Source organism: Mustela nivalis (genome assembly GCF_964662115.1).
Source record: "Mustela nivalis genome assembly, chromosome: 15".
Taxonomy (NCBI): domain Eukaryota; kingdom Metazoa; phylum Chordata; class Mammalia; order Carnivora; family Mustelidae; genus Mustela; species Mustela nivalis.
In genome coordinates, this window is record NC_139034.1 from 29,345,951 (window position 1) to 29,363,725 (window position 17,775).

The 17,775-nt window shown below is 41.4% G+C and overlaps 1 protein-coding gene across 12 annotated transcripts in view; it reads left to right on the forward strand.

Annotated features, from left to right (window-relative positions):
- The window catches only part of RCBTB1 (RCC1 and BTB domain containing protein 1), a gene marked incomplete at its 3' end in the record, with an annotated part of 53,489 nt that overhangs the window by 8,208 nt on the left and 27,506 nt on the right, over window positions 1-17,775 (forward strand). For 7 of the 12 annotated variants that reach the window (XM_082701535.1, XM_082701539.1, XM_082701531.1 and 4 more), the window contains exons 2-4: window positions 9,332-9,407; window positions 9,516-9,685; window positions 10,275-10,425. In XM_082701535.1, the coding sequence (XP_082557661.1) occupies window positions 9,560-9,685; window positions 10,275-10,425 (277 nt within the window). In that variant the 5' untranslated portion in view covers window positions 9,332-9,407; window positions 9,516-9,559. The remainder of the gene's footprint in view (window positions 1-9,331; window positions 9,408-9,515; window positions 9,686-10,274; window positions 10,426-17,775) is intronic. The other 5 variants (XM_082701541.1, XM_082701537.1, XM_082701532.1 and 2 more) reach the window with 1 other exon arrangement.

A 17,775-nucleotide genomic window follows, 5' to 3' on the forward strand; every position in this document is an offset into this window, starting at 1 on the left:
GTAAGGCAGCTTAGCAGCTTAAGCTGGTAACAAATAATTACCCATCCACTTTATGAAAATGGAAAAACTTCTATTAGAGATTTTCAGTATACATGTAAGTGCTTTAATTTAAATAAATTATTTTGCAATTAAAAACAACTTTCCATATTTGACATAGTTGTTTCAAAGGCTATATCTTGTATGCTAAAGAGCACACAGGCACCTTTCCAACGGATTGATTCAGCATTCAGTCTTTTATGTTTACTGTGAGACTATTGGCCTCTATGATAAGGAACGATACAAGCTTGCTTCATGCCCCAAGAATGACCACAGAAAAGGAGTCAGGATCTTGGTGCTAACCAGTTCCTCAGGGCTGTTCACACTCTTCTGACCTCTTTTCCTTAGCAAGCTTTCAGGCCAGCAGAAGACAGGTTCTGAGGTGTACTTTCCCATCAATGGCGTCCGTCACCTTTGTCGCCACATAATGGGCTGGTTAGAATGAAGGTTGAGATTTGTGTGGAAGCCCCAGGCTTGTAAGTTATAATTCTAATTTCTACTATTAATGAGAGCATTATTTTATCAAAAGTTTTCCTGGAATAGATTCTCTATTTCCTGTTGTTTTTAAAAAATTTTGTAAGTGTAGGGGCGCCTGGGTGTCTCAGTGGGTTAAGCCACTGCCTTCGGCTCAGGTCATGATCTCGGGGTCCTGGGATCGAGTCCCGCGTCGGGCTCTCTGCTCAGCAGGGAGCCTGCTTCCCTCTCTCTCTCTCTGCCTGCCTCTCCATCTACTTGTGATCTCTCTCTGTCAAATAAATAAATAAAATCTTAAAAAAAAATAAAAAAAATAAAAATTTTGTAAGTGTATTCAAATATATTTTTTGCTAGATCAGTAAAGCAAACCTGTAACAGTTACTTGGTTCCTAGGGGAAGGGAAAATAAATCTACTCTTAGAGGGATCAAAAGATTGGTTGCTACATTACTCCTTTAGTCTTCCAGTTCCAAATGTAGATTTCTAAAATTGGAAGGTCTGTGTTTGTCCTCTTGTCTAAATTTGCTTTCAGAGTGTAAAATAAAAATAACCTTTTCTTCTCCATGCCATGAACTTTCTGAGGGACAGTGCTTGTCACTAGGAAAAGCCATCCAGGGAATGGGATTTGGATCCAGAGTACCAGGGGACACAGAAAAAGTCTGTGGGAATATGGGATATATTGTTGAGTGTCAAAGAAAATATGGAGATCCAAGTGGGTTGGGATATCATCCTCTGAAGCATTAAAACTCCTTTTTTTTTTTTTTAAAGATTTATTTATTTATTTATTTGTCAGAGAGAAAGAGAGCGAGAGCGAGCACAGGCCGACAGAGTGGAAGGCAGAGTCAGAGGGAGAAGCAGGCTCCCTGCGGAGCAAGGAGCCCGACGTGGGACTCGATCCCAGGACGCTGGGATCATGACCTGAGCCGAAGGCAGCTGCTTAACCCACTGAGCCACCCGGGCGTCCCTCTTTTTTTTTTTTTTTTTAAGATTTTATTTATTTATTTGACAGACAGAGATCACAAGCAGGCAGAGAGGCAGGCAGAGAGAGAGGAGGAAGCAGGTTCACGGCTGAGCAGAGAGCCCGATGCGGGGCTCGATCCCAGGACCCTGGGATCATGACCTGAGCCGAAGGCAGTGGCTTAACCCACTGAGCCACCCAGGTGCCCCTAAAACTCTTTTCTATCGTCTGCCTTCATTTCTCATTTCTGTTCTTCTACTCTTGCTTTATTTTCATATGGCAAAAAAACAAGAAATCATTGATTCACCTATTAATGCACAGTGAGTGATAATGGAGGGTGAACATATCAATGCTTTTTATGAGAGAGTACTTCCTAAATAATGGGCAGAAAAAATGTTGCAAAAAGAAAAAGATTATCGTACTGAAGTACTTCAGAGGTGACTGTTTAATATAATGGACTAATTGAAACTCATTTCTATGATTATCAGTCAAGCCCTAGAAAGACTGGTCGTCATAACAAATAGTTGGTTTAGTTTGAACTGCTATATATGCTGGAAAGTTCTAAGAAGGCTGTATATCTTTTATAAATGTTCTGTTCAGGATTTCTTTAATCTGAACTTGCCTTCCCAAGACAGAATTAATGAATTATGATTGTACTTTTTCAAAAATGTTTTTTAGGACTGAAACTTAATTTTAAAATATATATCTTTGGGGCACCTGGGTGGCTCAGTCATGGAATGTCTGCCTTGGGCTCAGGTCATGATCTCAGATCCTGGGATTGAGCCCATCATCAGGCTCCCTGCTCTGTTTTTCCCCTCCCACTCCCTCTGCTTGTATTCCCTCTTTCACTCTCTCTCTCCCTCTCTCTCTCTCTGTCAAATAAATAAAATCTATAAAAAAATAAAAATTTATATCTTTGAGTTTATTAATGCAGGTTTGATGTAAACGGGATCATACTTTTATTTAAGATTTATTTATTGAGAAAGAGTATGCATATGTGTGGGGGAGGGGCAGGGGGAGAGGAAGAGACTCTCTAGTGGACTCCTCCCCCCTGAGGAGGAGGAGTGCAGAGCCACCCTGAGATCATGACCTGAGCCAAATCCAAGAGTTGGTCTTTCAACCGACTGAGCTACCCAGGTGCTCCTATAATTTGATTTTTACAAATTGTGACAAAATATACATAACATAAAAACTGTTTTAACTGTTGGTAGGTATACAGTTTACTGACATTAAGAACATTCACATTACTAGGCAGTTGTTACCGCTGCCTATTTCCATAGAACTTTCGCATCCTCCCAAACTGTCCCTCTGTATTCATTAAACCAGTAACTCCCCATTCTCATATCTTCCCAGTCGCTGGCAACTATCATTCTTTCTCTGTACGTTTGACTAGGCTAGGCACCTCCTGTAAGTGGAGTCATACAATTGTGTTCTTTTGTGTCTGGCTTGTTTCACTTAACCTAATGTTCTCAAGGTTCATCCCCATTATGCTATGTCTCAGTCATTTCTTTTTTAAGTTCGAATACTGTTCCATTGTATGTAGATATCATATTTTGTTTACCTGTGCATCTATTTGTAGGTATTTGAGTTTTCCACCTTTTGGCTATTGTGAATAACTTTGCCCTGGTCATTGGTGTACAGCTGTCTATTCAAGTCCCTGCTTTCAATTCTTTTGTGTTTATACTAGAAGTAGAATTGCTAGATCATACGGTAATTCTTTAATTAATTAATTAATTTATTTATTTTTAAAGATTTTTTCTTTATTTATCTGACAGAGATCACAAGTAGGCAGAGAGGCAGGCAGAGAGAGAGGAGGAAGCAGGCTACCTGCAGAGCAGAAAGCCCGATGTGGGGCTCGATCCCAGGACTCTGGGATCACGACCCGAGCCGAAGGCAGAGGCTTAACCCACTGAGCCACCCAGGTGCCCCTAATTTATTTTTTTAAGATTTTATTTATTGGACAGAGAGAGACAGCGAGATCACAAGCACAAGCAGACGGGTGGGAGAGGGAGAAGCAGACTTCTCTTCGAGCAGGGAGCCCGATTCGAGGCTCAATCCCAGGACCCTGGAATCATGACCCGAGCTGAAGGCAGATGCTCAACGACTTAACCCCCCAGGAGCCTCTGTCTTTAATTTTTTGAGGAACTGACACAATGTTTTCTACATTGGTTGTAACATTTTACATTCCTACTTTCTACATTTAATTTTATATTAATAACTCATTTTACAGATTTGCTTGAAACACTCTGCCATCCTAGGCTGTAAATTTAAGGCAAGAATCTCTCTTTAAACTTTAGCAATTTAGGGGATATATGTAATTCAAATAACTAAGCTTTCATTTTCATTTAAAATATTTGCTTATCTTTTGGCCACAAAGTGTTTGTTACAGAAATGTGGAATATATTTGAACAGTACAAAGAAAGTATCACCTCTTAATCTCACTAGAGAAATACATTTGGTGTGTATGTGTCCTTTGTCTGTATGTATTATGTTTTTTAAAATTTTAATCACATAGCTCGTACTGTTTTCTAACATAGCTAAGCCCTACAGGTGCACTTGGTGTTTTGCAGGGTGTTTTGTTTTGTTTTTAACATAAGAATAAGCTCATAGTTTAGTATTCGCATCTCCCTTGATATATTTCATTTGAGGGATGTGTCATAGTACTATGGAAGGAAAAGCATTGGGTTACCTTCCTTAAAAATCACTGGGCGCCTGGGTGGCTCAGTGGGTTAATCTGCTGCCTTCGGCTCGGGTCATGATCTCAGGGTCCTGGGATCAAGTCCCACATCGGGCTCTCTGCTCAGCGGGGAGCCTGCTTCCCTCTCTCTCTCTCTGCCTGCCTCTCCATCTACTTGTGATTTCTCTCTGTCAAATAAATAAGTAAAATCTTAAAAAAAAAAAAAATCACTGCTGAATACTTTCCAAAGTATGTGTCTATCCAGGATGGCCCAGGTTGAGCAGGCCATGGGAAGATTCTTTCCTATTAGTAGTGGCTCCTGATAGAATATTACTGTTTGAAGCATGATGACTTAAATGAAATGATGTTGAACCATGTTTATATACCTTTCAGTGTAGTCCTTACAGTTAGAAAAAATTTGGGAATACTTCGGGCAAAGTTGGTAGATGTCATGAGACATTTGAGCTGTCCTAATACTGTTCTTCCTGTGACTGATCCTTGTACTTCTGACTCGTTGTTGGGCACAGTGAGTCTTGGGCCTGGTATAGATTTCATAGCAGATTAAATGCTAGTTAATTTCTAGTGATTCCAACTGCTTTAGCCTTTTGAATTTGTAGTATACACACTTTGTAATTTTGTGGTAGAGGGTCAAACATATGAAGTTGATAGAATGATAGTTAGCTTAGTATGCTTTTCTTAATATTAGTTAGCAAAGGTTTTGCTGCCCCCAACATCTCACCACAGTAATCTAATTGTAATGATGATGGTGATAATTTTGAGTTAATTAGGGAATGTTGGTGGTATTTGCATTTATATTATACTGCCCTAGGAAAGAGACACCACATGCCCACGTTCAGAACTGATCTATTCCTTACAGCAGATAGTACATCCTGAGTTCTAATACCTCCACAAAACTTCTTGGGGAACCTTGTCTGAATTCTGAGGGTACCTTGTTCATGTCATCAGCTGCTCATCTTGAACCTGGTCTAAGGGAGACAACCTTGTGCTGTAGCAGTCTGTAGCCCAAGGAGGTACCTTGCATTCATCTACTCTTGTGAGCTCCTTGAAGACAAAGGGTCCTGCATTTAGTCTCCAGGATGTGCTGCCTAGTGGTTTTCGGAAAAAGAAAGGAATGAGTGACATTCTCAAGGTTTCACCAGGAAGACTAGATAGAAGCTTATTAGCGAACAAATTTTGGGGGGGGGGGGAGTTATTTTATTTTGGTATTTGAAGCATTTTAAAAACAGATGCTGGTGTACATTATTGGATAAAGTCAGAAGGAAGTAATGTTGGAGAAGTTTAACCACTGAAGGGTCAGGGCTGATGTTCTCTGATGTAAGAAGACTCAGGGAATGCTGGGGGTTGAGTCCTGACTATGCCACTCACCGCTCTGTGACCTTGGGATGTCACTTTACCTCTGAGCCCCACTTCTTATTTGCTAAGAATGGATTAGAACTTTCCTTACAAGAGTATCGTGAAGATTAAATGAAATAATATTATGTGAAGCTGCTTAACATAATGTCTACAGCTGTTCTCGATCGCTGTTCCTGTCTTCCTTCCTGGTCTTTGTTTACTTCACAGGATCGTGTTGCTAGGAGTGATGACTTGCTTGTGCAGCATTACTGTCCTTGTTCTCATGTGTTCCAAAATTCCCTGTAGCTTGTTCTTTACATCTTGAGCATAACATTATAGAACCTTACAGGACAGATTTTTGAGAGACCCAGGCTTAGGAAGGTATGTGGCATGTCACACTGATTAATTAAAAGCCAACCTGGGAATAAAACACGTGCTTCAGGACACTGTCTTTTCCACCATACCTAGGCTGTTGCTAATACTTTCTGCTTTTATGATGGATGTAGACCTATGAGATACATGACCTGGTTTTATATTAACTTTTAATTTTATAAGCCTTTGGAGAAATATCTTGTAAAACAAAACTTCAAGTGATTGAGAAATGGGTTCATATAATAAGCCATCATTATGAAATATATAATAAGTTCATTTAATAAGCCATCATTATGAGAGCCTGATTTTTCAGTAGCTTACCAAACCTTTGGGGTCACAGTCGCCCATGACTGATTAATGACTTCAGAATAATTGTACTGTTGTCAGGAAAATGTTTAAGTTTGATGATAGTATCCCTTGATGTTGTAATTTTAAATGTGAATTACATTTTTTTGGCTAATTTAAATCCCCCGTTTTCCCTGTTTATTTAAAATTCTATATTATATGCAATATTAAATGTGAGGACTAACTTTGATATGGTTCACATTCTAGGAAAATAAAGTCTGGATTTTTTGTTTTTTGAAGATTTAATTAATTTATTTATTTGACAGAGAGAGAGAGAGAGACAGAGACAGAGAACACAAGCAGGCAGAGAGAGAAGCAGGCTCCCCACTGAGCAAGGAGCCAGATGCGGAGCTTGATCCCAGGACCTGGAGATCATGACCTGGAGATCATGACCCAAGCTGAAGTGACTTAACCCACTGACCCACCCAGGTGCCCCTCCCTGTCTGTTTTGTAGGAGACACAAGTCAGGCTGTTTGGGTGGGACAGGGTAAGAGGCATCTTTTTCGTTACCTCTAAGAGCATTTAAGACAATCTTTCTATACAAAGAACACAGAAATCAAGAACAAAGAAAAGAACAATAGACCAGAAGAAAAAAAGGGACTTTATGTAAAAGGATGTCGCATGAGGCCAAGAGGACAGGAGTGTGCGTGCAGATTCCAGATTCCGGATTGTGTGGCTTCAGGCCCTGACTCAGCCACTTAATGGTTTGAGCAAATTCTTGAAATCTCTTTGCCTCCATTTCCTTGTCTATAAAGTAAGGATTTACATGAGTTAATAGAAAATATGGGGCGCCTGGTGGCTCAGTGGGTTCAGCCTCTGCCTTTGGCTCAGGTCATGATCCCAGGCTCTGGGATCAAGCCCTGCATCAGGCTCTCTCCTAAGTAGGGAGCCTGCTGCCCACCAAGCCGCCCCCCCCACCCCCCCCACACTCTCTGCCTGCCTCTCTGCCTATTCGCGATCTCTCTCTCCCTGTCAAATAAATAAAATCTTTTAAAAAAGAAGGAAATAATTAGGAACAGTACTTGGCACATTGTGTTCAAGAAATGTCAGTTATTATTATTGCTGTTATTGTGATTATTTTTTAAATGATGCCCAGCCTCACTCATCATAGGGGGAGTTCAAGTTGAAACAAAACTGAGACACCATGATAAAACTGTGTGGTAAGGATATGGCTAACCAGGTACTGCCATACATTGGTAGTTATTTTATATACTGGTACTACTTCAGTAAGGGACAATTTGAGGTAACTTAAATAGCAATTTGGGATGCCTAGGTGGTGCTTTAAGGCTCTTTCTCCCTTTCCCTCTGCCTCCATCCCCACTGTGTGCTTGCTGGCTTTCAAATAAATAAATAAATCTTTAAAAAAGTAGCAGTTAAACTTTAACCCAGCAGTTCCATTTTTAGGGATTTATATTATAAATGCATGTATAAAAAAAGACAAGTATATGCAATAATGTATGTAGACAATAATTGGAGTCTTGTTTGTGTTAAGAAAAGACTAGCAGTGACTTAAACAGTCTCTCAGTGGAAGCAAGTAAGTTGTTAACATGGTGTAATGGAATGCTACATAGTACCATTGAAAAGAAATGAAGTAAATCTGCATGTGCTCATATAGAATGATTTCCAAGAAGCACTGTTAAGTAAAGGAAGAAAGGCTTCCACACACACATCCACAAAATGCTTTTATAAGCATACACAGTCTCTGGAAAGAATTAGAAACAACTGTTCACAGTGGTTGCCTTTGAGGAGAGGACTGGGGAGGGATAAAGTAGAGAGACTTACTTTACTCCTTTGAACTGGTTGAAACAAAATTTTTGAACATGTTTACGTATTAGTTTTTCACCCTTCCTCAAACTTTACCTGTTCCCACCAGCACGTACCTATGCACACTTCTCAGAACATTCACATGTTGTTCCAGGAGTCTGAGTGATGGGGAATAGCCTGTCCTGATCATGTTAAATGCTTATTGAGTATGTGATGTGATTCTTGGCATATAGTAGTTATCTGGTCCTTGTCATCGGATGAGTTGGTGCTCATGGGAAAATCTCCCTGGATGGTGAAAATTGAGGCCTTGGTTAAGTATACCAAAGCCCCAAGGCTCTCTCTAGGTCTTATCAGAGGTACTATAGCCCAGAAGGCCTTGGTCTTGAGCCTGGCTCTCCTGGCTATTTTTAGAGATCTGAGAAGAGAGTGAGGAGGAAGGAACTTCAGGAGTTCTGTACCTCATTAGGAAACCCTGGTTGTATTTATAAACTGGTTCTATTTCAGTTTCTAGAGGTGCGAGCCAGAATGGAAACTCAATTGGCATGGTAGGGTTTTGTGCTTGTGCAGCTCCCTGGAATTTCTAGAAATACTTTTTAACCCTAGAAGAATTGGAGGCATGAGCAGGATGGATTCTTTGTGTAAAACTCCTTAAAAGGTCAAGTTTAGAGTTTCATGGGAATTTATACATATGTCTACTTTTTATAAGATACTGTTTAAGCTAAGTGCTGCTTGCATGAAGGCTATAGTCATGACCTTGAACAACAAGATTAAGGTGAATTGTCTTCCCTTGTTCATCTGATACCTTTTCAGTATGAAATGAAATTTGATCTGTATATATGTAGAAAATGTCATAGAAATTAGGATCAGAATATAATGCTTTATTTTATGGTTTCATTCAGTATATCTTAGTCTTGTCCTTCTTAGTATTTTTGCCACTCTAGACTTAGGTAAGGGATGTCCCATTCCCATGATTAAACAGTGGCTTAGCATGGCCGTGATTTTCTATGAAGGATGGGGATCTTTGGGTGCATCTTAGGGGTGGAAGGAGGACAGTGGGGAAGCAGAGGTAATGATTCTGATTTTTGTAACATTCAGTGCATGCACACACCTTCCTGCCCTGCCTCTCCTGAGCAAGAATTGAGTGTCTTAGACAAACTAGTACTGTAACCTTTAACTTCTATCTCAGTAACCTAAAGAAAAATTGCCTAATGAGAGACCCTGGTTTCATCCAGTTAGCTGCCTTTCCATTGTCTGCTCTCTGGTTGCAAGTGAGCATGTCTGTAACAGATAAGCACTGACTTGTAAGTTGGTAAGACCAGCAGCTGGTTCTATCGAGTTGTTCCTTTTGTTGCAGAAAAAGGTCCAGGTCTGACGGTGGAGGAAGGACTGGAGAGGTTGCTGGGGAAATTGAGAGATCCATTTAACCAAAGGTTGGTACTTTCTTTTGGAATTAGGGTTTTTTTCATTCACAATGTCATTTTGTGGAAGTTAGTTTATTGGTTATTTAATTTTTTTCTTGGGGCCTTTTTTTGTTGCAGCAGAGATGTCGGCTTATTTATAGGAATTACTTGAAGCCAGAGTCATGGTGGATGTAGGAAAGTGGCCAATCTTCACTCTGCTCTCCCCTCAAGAAATTGCATCTATTCGGAAAGCATGTGTCTTTGGCACCTCAGCCAATGAAGCACTGTATGTTACCGACAATGATGAGGTAAGAATCTCTTAAAACCCAGTGTGGAATAGGGGTGAGCTCTCAAGTGTGAAGTTTGAAGACCAAGAAAAGGTCATGGCCAGCTGAGCTTTCCAGAATGCAAGTTTACTCATACCAGTCTCTGTTTTGAACTAATTCAGTGGAAGAGCCATAGACACATTCATTCCACTTTCCCTGGTGTGTTTTTTGGCACTTTATCCCTTTGGCTCTTACCTTCCCTCCAGTCTTTTCTCCTTCCGCTATCCCAAATGCATCCAGCAAGGCCTGCCTCCTTATCTGCTGAAAAGGTTGGGGATAAAAAGAATCTGAAATTCAAGAAGACCATGTCTTTGCTACACTTTCTCTGTCTCTTCAGTTTCTTGATTGAATACCCCTCAACCCTCTGCACTCTTTGAATTTCATAGTATAGCCACATATTCTAAAACTTCAATAATGTTAGCAGAGCTTGAAATTTTCTTAATGCGATCCGTCTTTTCCTACCTACTGAGCTGTCACACTGAACTTGACTGTGTCTTATTTTCAGAGTGGAGAAGGGAGCCTTTGTGTAAGTTTAGGCCAAGTGACTCAAACAAAACTATTTGTTTTCTAGGTCTTTGTATTTGGCCTGAACTATAGTAACTGTCTAGGAACTGGAGATAACCAGAGTACACTTGTACCCAAAAAGCTAGAAGCCTTATGTGGAAAGAAGATTAAAAGCCTTAGTTATGGGAGTGGACCACATGTCCTTCTCAGCACTGAAGGTAAAGAGGGAAAAAAGCCAGCTTTTCACATTGTGGGAGATCAAGCATTAATTCTGAGCTAAGGGGAGGTGGGGCCATATGAAATAATTTCGAATGGTTTATTTCTTAATTTCTGAGAACTGTACCAAATTGTTAAGCACTTCAGGTTAATTCTGGAGCAGCCATAATATTGCTTGCAAATTAAGCAAACGTTAGCATGCTAATGTAAAGTTGTTAAAGATTCGATGTAGCAAATGAAGTAGTCCTTCAGCCTAATTTTTCAGTGGATTTATGGTAGCAAGGAAACTTTTGGGGTTTATTTGGCATGTTTTTATAAACACACGTAATTCTGGCTTTCCTTTTATTGTGTAGTTCCTGAATCTCAAATTTAAGAAATCTTCGTTTATTCCCTGGCATTCATGTGTGTGCCATCTGGAAAGAATGTGGGATAGATTTTACTCCTTTTACTTCTCCTATCACTGAAGAAGGACACTGTAACATTCTTCTTTAGTAATTTATCTGCACTGGGGACAACCAGGACTCTGAAAAATAGGTTCTATATAACCTAAATTCTTCCTTAATATTTTAAGCATGTTAACTCTTTCTCTCTCTCTAGCAGAGATCCTCTGCTTTCTGTGGGGAAGCTTTTTGTTTACTTCTCTTTCTCTCCAGACTGAGAATCAGCTTCCCTGGATATTGCCAGAGGTCTTAGTATTGAGCTTTTTAATTGCCTTTAATTCATATCTGAATCCACTCTAAGTTGTCTGCATCTTTCTCAGGCTGTGGAGATTCAGATCTGAGTGTGATTGTCTAGTGAGAATATAACTGGTGTTGAGCGTAATGAAGTGATGATCTCACTTCCCGTGTTGTGTAACTGTGCTTTCTGGCATCACACTGGCTCTCTCAGGCAGTTACTACTTTGCTGACACTGGTTCTGCTTGTCATCTCTCAAGACCTAATGATTTGATTTTTTCCTAACAAATACCACTTTTAACTGGTTACTGATATCTGACTGTAAAACACTGGGACAGTTTTTTAGAGCAAACACACTAAAACGTATACATTTATATTATTTATTTTTAAAATAAAGATTACTTGAGAGAGCGTGTGCGCACCTTCATGTGTGAGTGGGGGGAGGGGCAGAGGGCGAGGGAGAGACAGAATCTCAGGTAGGCTCTCCGCTGAGCTTGGAACCCAATACTGGGCTTGATCTCACGACCCTGAGATCATGACCAGAGCTGAAATCAAGAGTTGGATTCTTGTTTTTGTTTATTTAAAGATTTTATTTATGTGTTTGACAGATAGACAGCCAGAGAGGGAACACAAGCAGGGGGAGTGGGAGAGAGAGAAGCAGGCTTCCTGCTGAGTAGGGAACCCGATCCGGGGCTCGATCCCAGGACACTGGGATCAGGACCTGAGCTGAAAGCAGACGCCCAATGACTGAGTCACCCAGTCCCCAAAGAGTTGCATTCTTAACCGACTGAGCCACCCAGGCACCCCTAAAACATATATATATTTAAATTCTTGGTTTTCTTCAAAGTGGTGACCTTAGGAAATTATAGCTCTTGGAATTATTTGCAGAGTCCAGATCGTGTAGTCTTAACTATCTTGAGTGTTATAGTGATATAAACATAAGTAAACATAAAACATAAAAATATAAATAAAATAGCTGATTTTCTTGTGGGAATATTTTTCTTTAATTCTGTTTTGATTGTTATGATACATTTTATACAATATACTTTAAATGTAGCCTACATCATGTATCAGTGTATGTATAGCACATATATTTGTGCATATTGTATACGTATTACAAACAAATAGTTTTAAAACAAATTAAACCATTTAAAACACTTCAGAACATCAAGTAGCGTATGGCTTTTAGTAAAAAACAGAAGGACCTCTGCCTCACCCCTCCTCAGTCTTAGAAATTACCCTTTCTGAAGGAACCACTTTTAACCCCTTCAAGTGTTTCTTCACATTTTATCTTGATTTTTAAATTAATACATATACACTTTCTTTGTGAATTTTCAATTTTAGATCTTATTCTTCTACTTTTTATCATGGCTGATAGAAGTTAGCTTTCTTTCCCCTTCTTTTCCTCCTTCAGTCCTTTCAGTATAGCAATACCACCATTTTGGTTAAGTCGATATTCAGTGTTTACATTATTATTAACACTCTGTAACTGTGATTTTTGGCTGAGCTACCACCTTCTGTACAACTGTTTGTTTTCCTGGGATTTGTTCACTTATTTTTCTATAGGGCTGTCATTATGTCCAAAAGCATCAGTAGAGCAGTATATGTATCTCAGCACTTCTGATTTGTCTGTTTGTCTGATTTGTCTGTCTGTCTTTGGAGCCCTCCAGCCCCATGTTCCAGCCAGGACTGGTCACTGTAGGCCTGCCGCCCAGCTCTTAACCTAGAACCTCATTCACTGTCATCTGTGAAGTCCCCTCACCTTTGTCCTTTCTAGATCCCCTATTTCTTGTGCCCCTGTGTCATCTTCCTTAGATTATACCCTTATTTGGATGAACAGATTCTCTGGTAGCTTCCCAAGGAAGGTGGTGTGAGAGAAATCTTTGAGACATTCTCTTAAAATGTCTTCATATTATGCATGCAGTTGCTCAGTGGTTTGGCTGGGCTTAAAATTCATGATTAAAAATCTTATTTCCAAATTTTAAAGTCATCACACCTCTCAAATCAGGGTTGCTCTTGAGATTCCGATGCCATTCTGTCTTTAGCTATTTTTGCATATGACCGTTTTTTCCTCTTTGGAAGGTTTAAGATCTTTTCTTTATTCCCAGTTTTCTGAAAAAAGTCATGGTTATCTACTCTGGTGTGGGTAATTTTTAATTAATTAAGAAAAGATTTTATGAGAGAGAGCATGCTTGCATGAGTGAGAGAGTGAGAGAGCGGGGGCGGAGAAGGGAGAAGCAGACTACCTGCTGAGCAGGGAGCCCCACTGGGGCTCAATCCCAGGACCCCAGAACTATGATCTGAACCAACGGCAGATGTTTAACCAGCTGAGCCACCCAGGGACCCCAATTTTTAATTTATTATATTGATCATTCTGTTGACTCTTCAGTTTGGAAATTCCTTCATGTCTAGATTATTTTCTTGTTTTATTTATTTTTTATTTTTTTATTTATTTGAGAGAGAGAGAAAAAGAGAGAGAACATGAGAAGGGGAAGGGTCAAAGGGAGAAGCAGACTCTCCACTGAGCAGGGATCCCAATGCGGGACTCGATCTGGGACTCCAGGATCATGACTTGAGCCGAAGGCAGTCGCTTAACCAACTGAGCCACTCAGGTGCCCTGGATTATTTTCTAGTTATAGTTCATGGATAATGTCCCTTCTTTGTTTTCTCTGTTCTCTTCTTTTTTGGAATTTTTCTCGGTAGGAAGTTAAAGGATTCTGATCTGATCCTCTTTTTTATATTTTGTTTCCTATCTACTTTTTGGGAAATTTCTTCAACTTTATCTTACAACTCTGATGTCAGATTTTCATGTTTCTCCTGTTACGTTTTCCTGTTCTCTTCCTTGTTCTCTCAGTGTGCCTTTCTTGAGCCTCCTGTCCTTGTGTCATGGATTCACTGACTTCTCTTTGAGGTTGTCGTAGGTTATTTTCATGTTGTCTTCTATTCTCTGCAGTGTTTCTTTTTCTTCCCTTCCCGGTCTCTGACTTTTCTTTTCTTTTTTTTCCTTCTTTTCTTAGATTTTATTTATTTATTTGACAGAGATCACAGGTGGGCAGAAAGGCAGGCAGAGAGAGAGGAAGGGAAGCAGGTTCTCTGCTGAGCAGAGAGCCCAATGCAGGGCTCAATCCCACAACCCTGGGATCACGACCTGAGCCGAAGGCAGAGGCTTTAACCCACTGAACCACCCAGGCGACCCGGTCTCTGACTTTCCTTGTTAGGGGCTTTCTTGAAAAGTTTGGTGATCTTGGCTGTCTGTCTGCAGGTGAGACCCAGGTGTTAATAATACACGTGCTGGGAGCACTGGGTTCATGGGTTTCTCAAGTGCCAAGCTTCACTTCAGGGAGATAGCAGCTGTTTCATTAGGGATTCTCTCAGTGTCAGTATATGAGCTTCTGTAGAGTGGAACCTTCCAGATTCCTGACCTGGACAGGCTTTTTTTTTTTTTTTTGACAGGTTTCCATGAGCAGGGGTCAGACAGGGATCTCACTATTCAGTATGTGGCCTTCCACTTCTTTCCTCAAAACGGTGCCTCAAGGCTGTCATCAGGGCCTCTCTGGATTATTCTGCTAGCTCATTTTCTTTGTCGTGTTATGTGGGAGAAGGGAGGGAGGGAGGTTGGGCAAAGGGGGAATGTGGGTTTCAGGGCAGCTACAGTAAGAAATTCACAGCAAATAAATGCTGTAGGTCTCTTTGTCTTATACCAGCGTTGGCAAGGGGTTGTTGCCTGACCCCACAGCAAGAGGATGAGGATTTGGGGTCTAAGTGCTTCTGATTTGGGTTACACCCACGCTTACATCTCCTGTGGTGTCTGGTCCCTCCAATCCCTGGGCTTCCTGAGATCCCAGGTTGTAATTGGCTGTTTCTTTTTTTTTTTTTTTTTTAAGATTTTTTTTTTTATTTATCATAGAGAGAGAGGGGGAGAAAGCGAGCACAGGCAGACAGAATGGCATGCAGAGGCAGAGGGAGAAGCAGGCTCCCTGCTGAGCAAGGAGCCCGATGTGGGACTCGATCCCAGGACGCTGGGATCATGACCTGAGCTGAAGGCAGCTGCTTAACCAACTGAGCCACCCAGGCGTCCCTAATTGGCTGCTTCTTTTGTAGTTGTAGGTATCAGCTTCCCTGGTCAGCCGTGTTACTAACCACATCTATCTGCCTTCCATCTTCCAAAATTTTGTCATCATCTTATTTATTGTTCTTTTTTGTCCTTGATCGTTGTTGCCTTTAAAAAAAAAAAAAAATTTCTCCCTTCACTCTATATCAGCAAGGCAGCTGACAGCAGTCCCAGCATCTGGAGAATAAGGTCCTTAAGGAAGGAGTAAAGATAAAAATGTGTTCAATTTTCCACACTTCACTGACTTTTGTGTTCTTTCTAAAAGGTCAGTGCTACATCATTAAATTGAAAATCTAAGATGTGAGCATGATCTGGCTGCCACATCTGACACCCTGTTGATCACCAGGGTTGATACAGCTGTTCTGGCTGGGTAGGTGGGTGTCCCTTTCCTCCTCACTGCTCCACCATGTATGTCCCTCCTGAAGCTCTGTGCTCAGTTGGAGAGGACCACCTTCCCCAGTAGAGGAAGTCCGGGGCATATGTAGCTGCGCTCCCCACTAGAACCTCCAAACAAGCTCTCAAAGTCCATTTGTAGGAGAACATAGGGTAGTCAAGCTTCCAAGACCCTAGACACAGCCAAACAAGGTGCTATGTGGCAGTCTGCCTTTCCTCAAAAGAAAAAAAAAAAATCTAGTCCCATCTGGTGATACTCTGAAGATCAGTATTCATTTTGTTTATTACTTTACACATAGACCTAGGGCTTGTGGATTTCTTTTTCTGTCTTCTGAAGTAATATGAAGTTAGATTACTTCTAAAATTAGTTGTTTCTGACCACTCCTCCAACTCTACTTCTAGTCTCTGAAGGCTGGGTTTCCTTAAAGGTCAGAACTTCGTGGGATGCTTCCTTGCTTCCTCCCTCTGTGCTTGCCCTTCCCTGGGCCCTTCCCACTCCCCACTTTCCCTTCTATCCTAGTTGGTTTCACTGTCTCATCCGTTGGTAATTTTGCTCATCTCTTCACCCTGACATGATTCTGAAGCTTGATCCTTGGTTAGTCAGAGACTGTGTGGCAAGAGCAGGGCTGGGGAAGTTGATGGGGTTGGATGGGGTTGCTTTGAAAGCTTCCTGGGGAGCTGGGACTAAAAGGCCATCTCAGGAAGCTCACTCTTCTATGCTTCATCAAGTAAAAAGGGAAGAAACATGTATATATACTATTTTAAGATAGTAAAATAATGTGATGATAGTAAGAATAATAATAGTAATAATGTAATAATAAGATAATCACAAGAAGGTGATTGCCATGGGCACATCTGGAGAAGACCAGTGGCTGAGAACAGGCAGCTGGCAGCAGTCCCAGCATCTGGAGAATAAGATCCTTAATTCCGAGGGAGCATCTGGGTGACGCAGCACAGCATTCATTCATTCTCTTCCATGCACCGCTCAGATCCATGTCTTCTGACAGGTTTTGGGGATAGCTCCTCTAGGTTTCTGGAGGGCTTCTTTTCCTAGGGAAGACTTAGTGAAGACTCCTGGTGGGATAATTCACTGCCTCCTCCCGTAGCTAGTCTCATGGCCACACGGATACTCAGATCCTCCATCCTCTAGCGCTCCTTCTGGGTTCCTTTCTTATTTGGGTAGCATCTGGCCCTGGGGGCTAACCTAATTGTGTGACCTAGATGCTCATGCTTGAGGGATGCAAGCCCCTAACCATGCTGTACTCTGGTTATGGCTACTGTGCATTTCCGTTTGCCGTCACTGTTGGATAAGTGGGCACCCAAAGTACCACCTTTCACCTCCTTGCCAAGCATATTCCTCTCTTTTTTTTTTTTTTTTAAAGATTTTATTTATTTATTTGACAGAGAGAAATTACAAGTACACTGAGAGGCAGGCAGAGAGAGAGAGAGAGAAGGAAGCAGGCTCCCTGCTGAGCAGAGAGCCCGATGCGGGACTCGATCCCAGGACCCTGAGATCATGACCTGAGCCGAAGGCAGCGGCTTAACCCACTGAGCCACCCAGGCGCCCCGCATATTCCTCTCTTGCCCCCAGTATATATCAGCAATCCTTCCTCTTCCTGCTGACTGGGTCAGTTGCCCCTGCCAACAGGGTGACTCCTTTTTTCCTTTTGATCCTTTGATTAGAGGAACACAGAAGTGCCATTCAGTGGAATTCTTGCTGTGTCCATTAGTGGAAGTGTTTCTACTTAGGGAACCAGGACTTCTAAACCTACAGAACCTCTAATTTCAAGGACAGGAAGTACAGATTCCCCAAGTCGGTCCCTGGGAGTGATGGTCAGTAGGGTCACTCATATAATCCACTGTGGTTCCGGGACCCACGTACTCTACCTTTTAGGGAAACAGCACCATTTAGTGGTCATTTAGAATCTGTACCTTGGAGCTTAGTGTCCCGTCCTCACATGGTCTCTTCTCCGGGCTGATGCCTTAGCTGTACCTTCAGGCGGCTTGTCATTGCTGTGTCCAGCTGGCCTCTGTTGCATGTTGCTGTTCATGAGATAGGACTGGAAGCCCCGTGGTCATGAGAGCACTGCTGCACCTTGTTTGCCTTGGTCTAATGAGCGGTTTTGTGTTCTGTAAGCCCTCGTATAGCTGTGCTAGCTCAGGCCCTGTGTGCA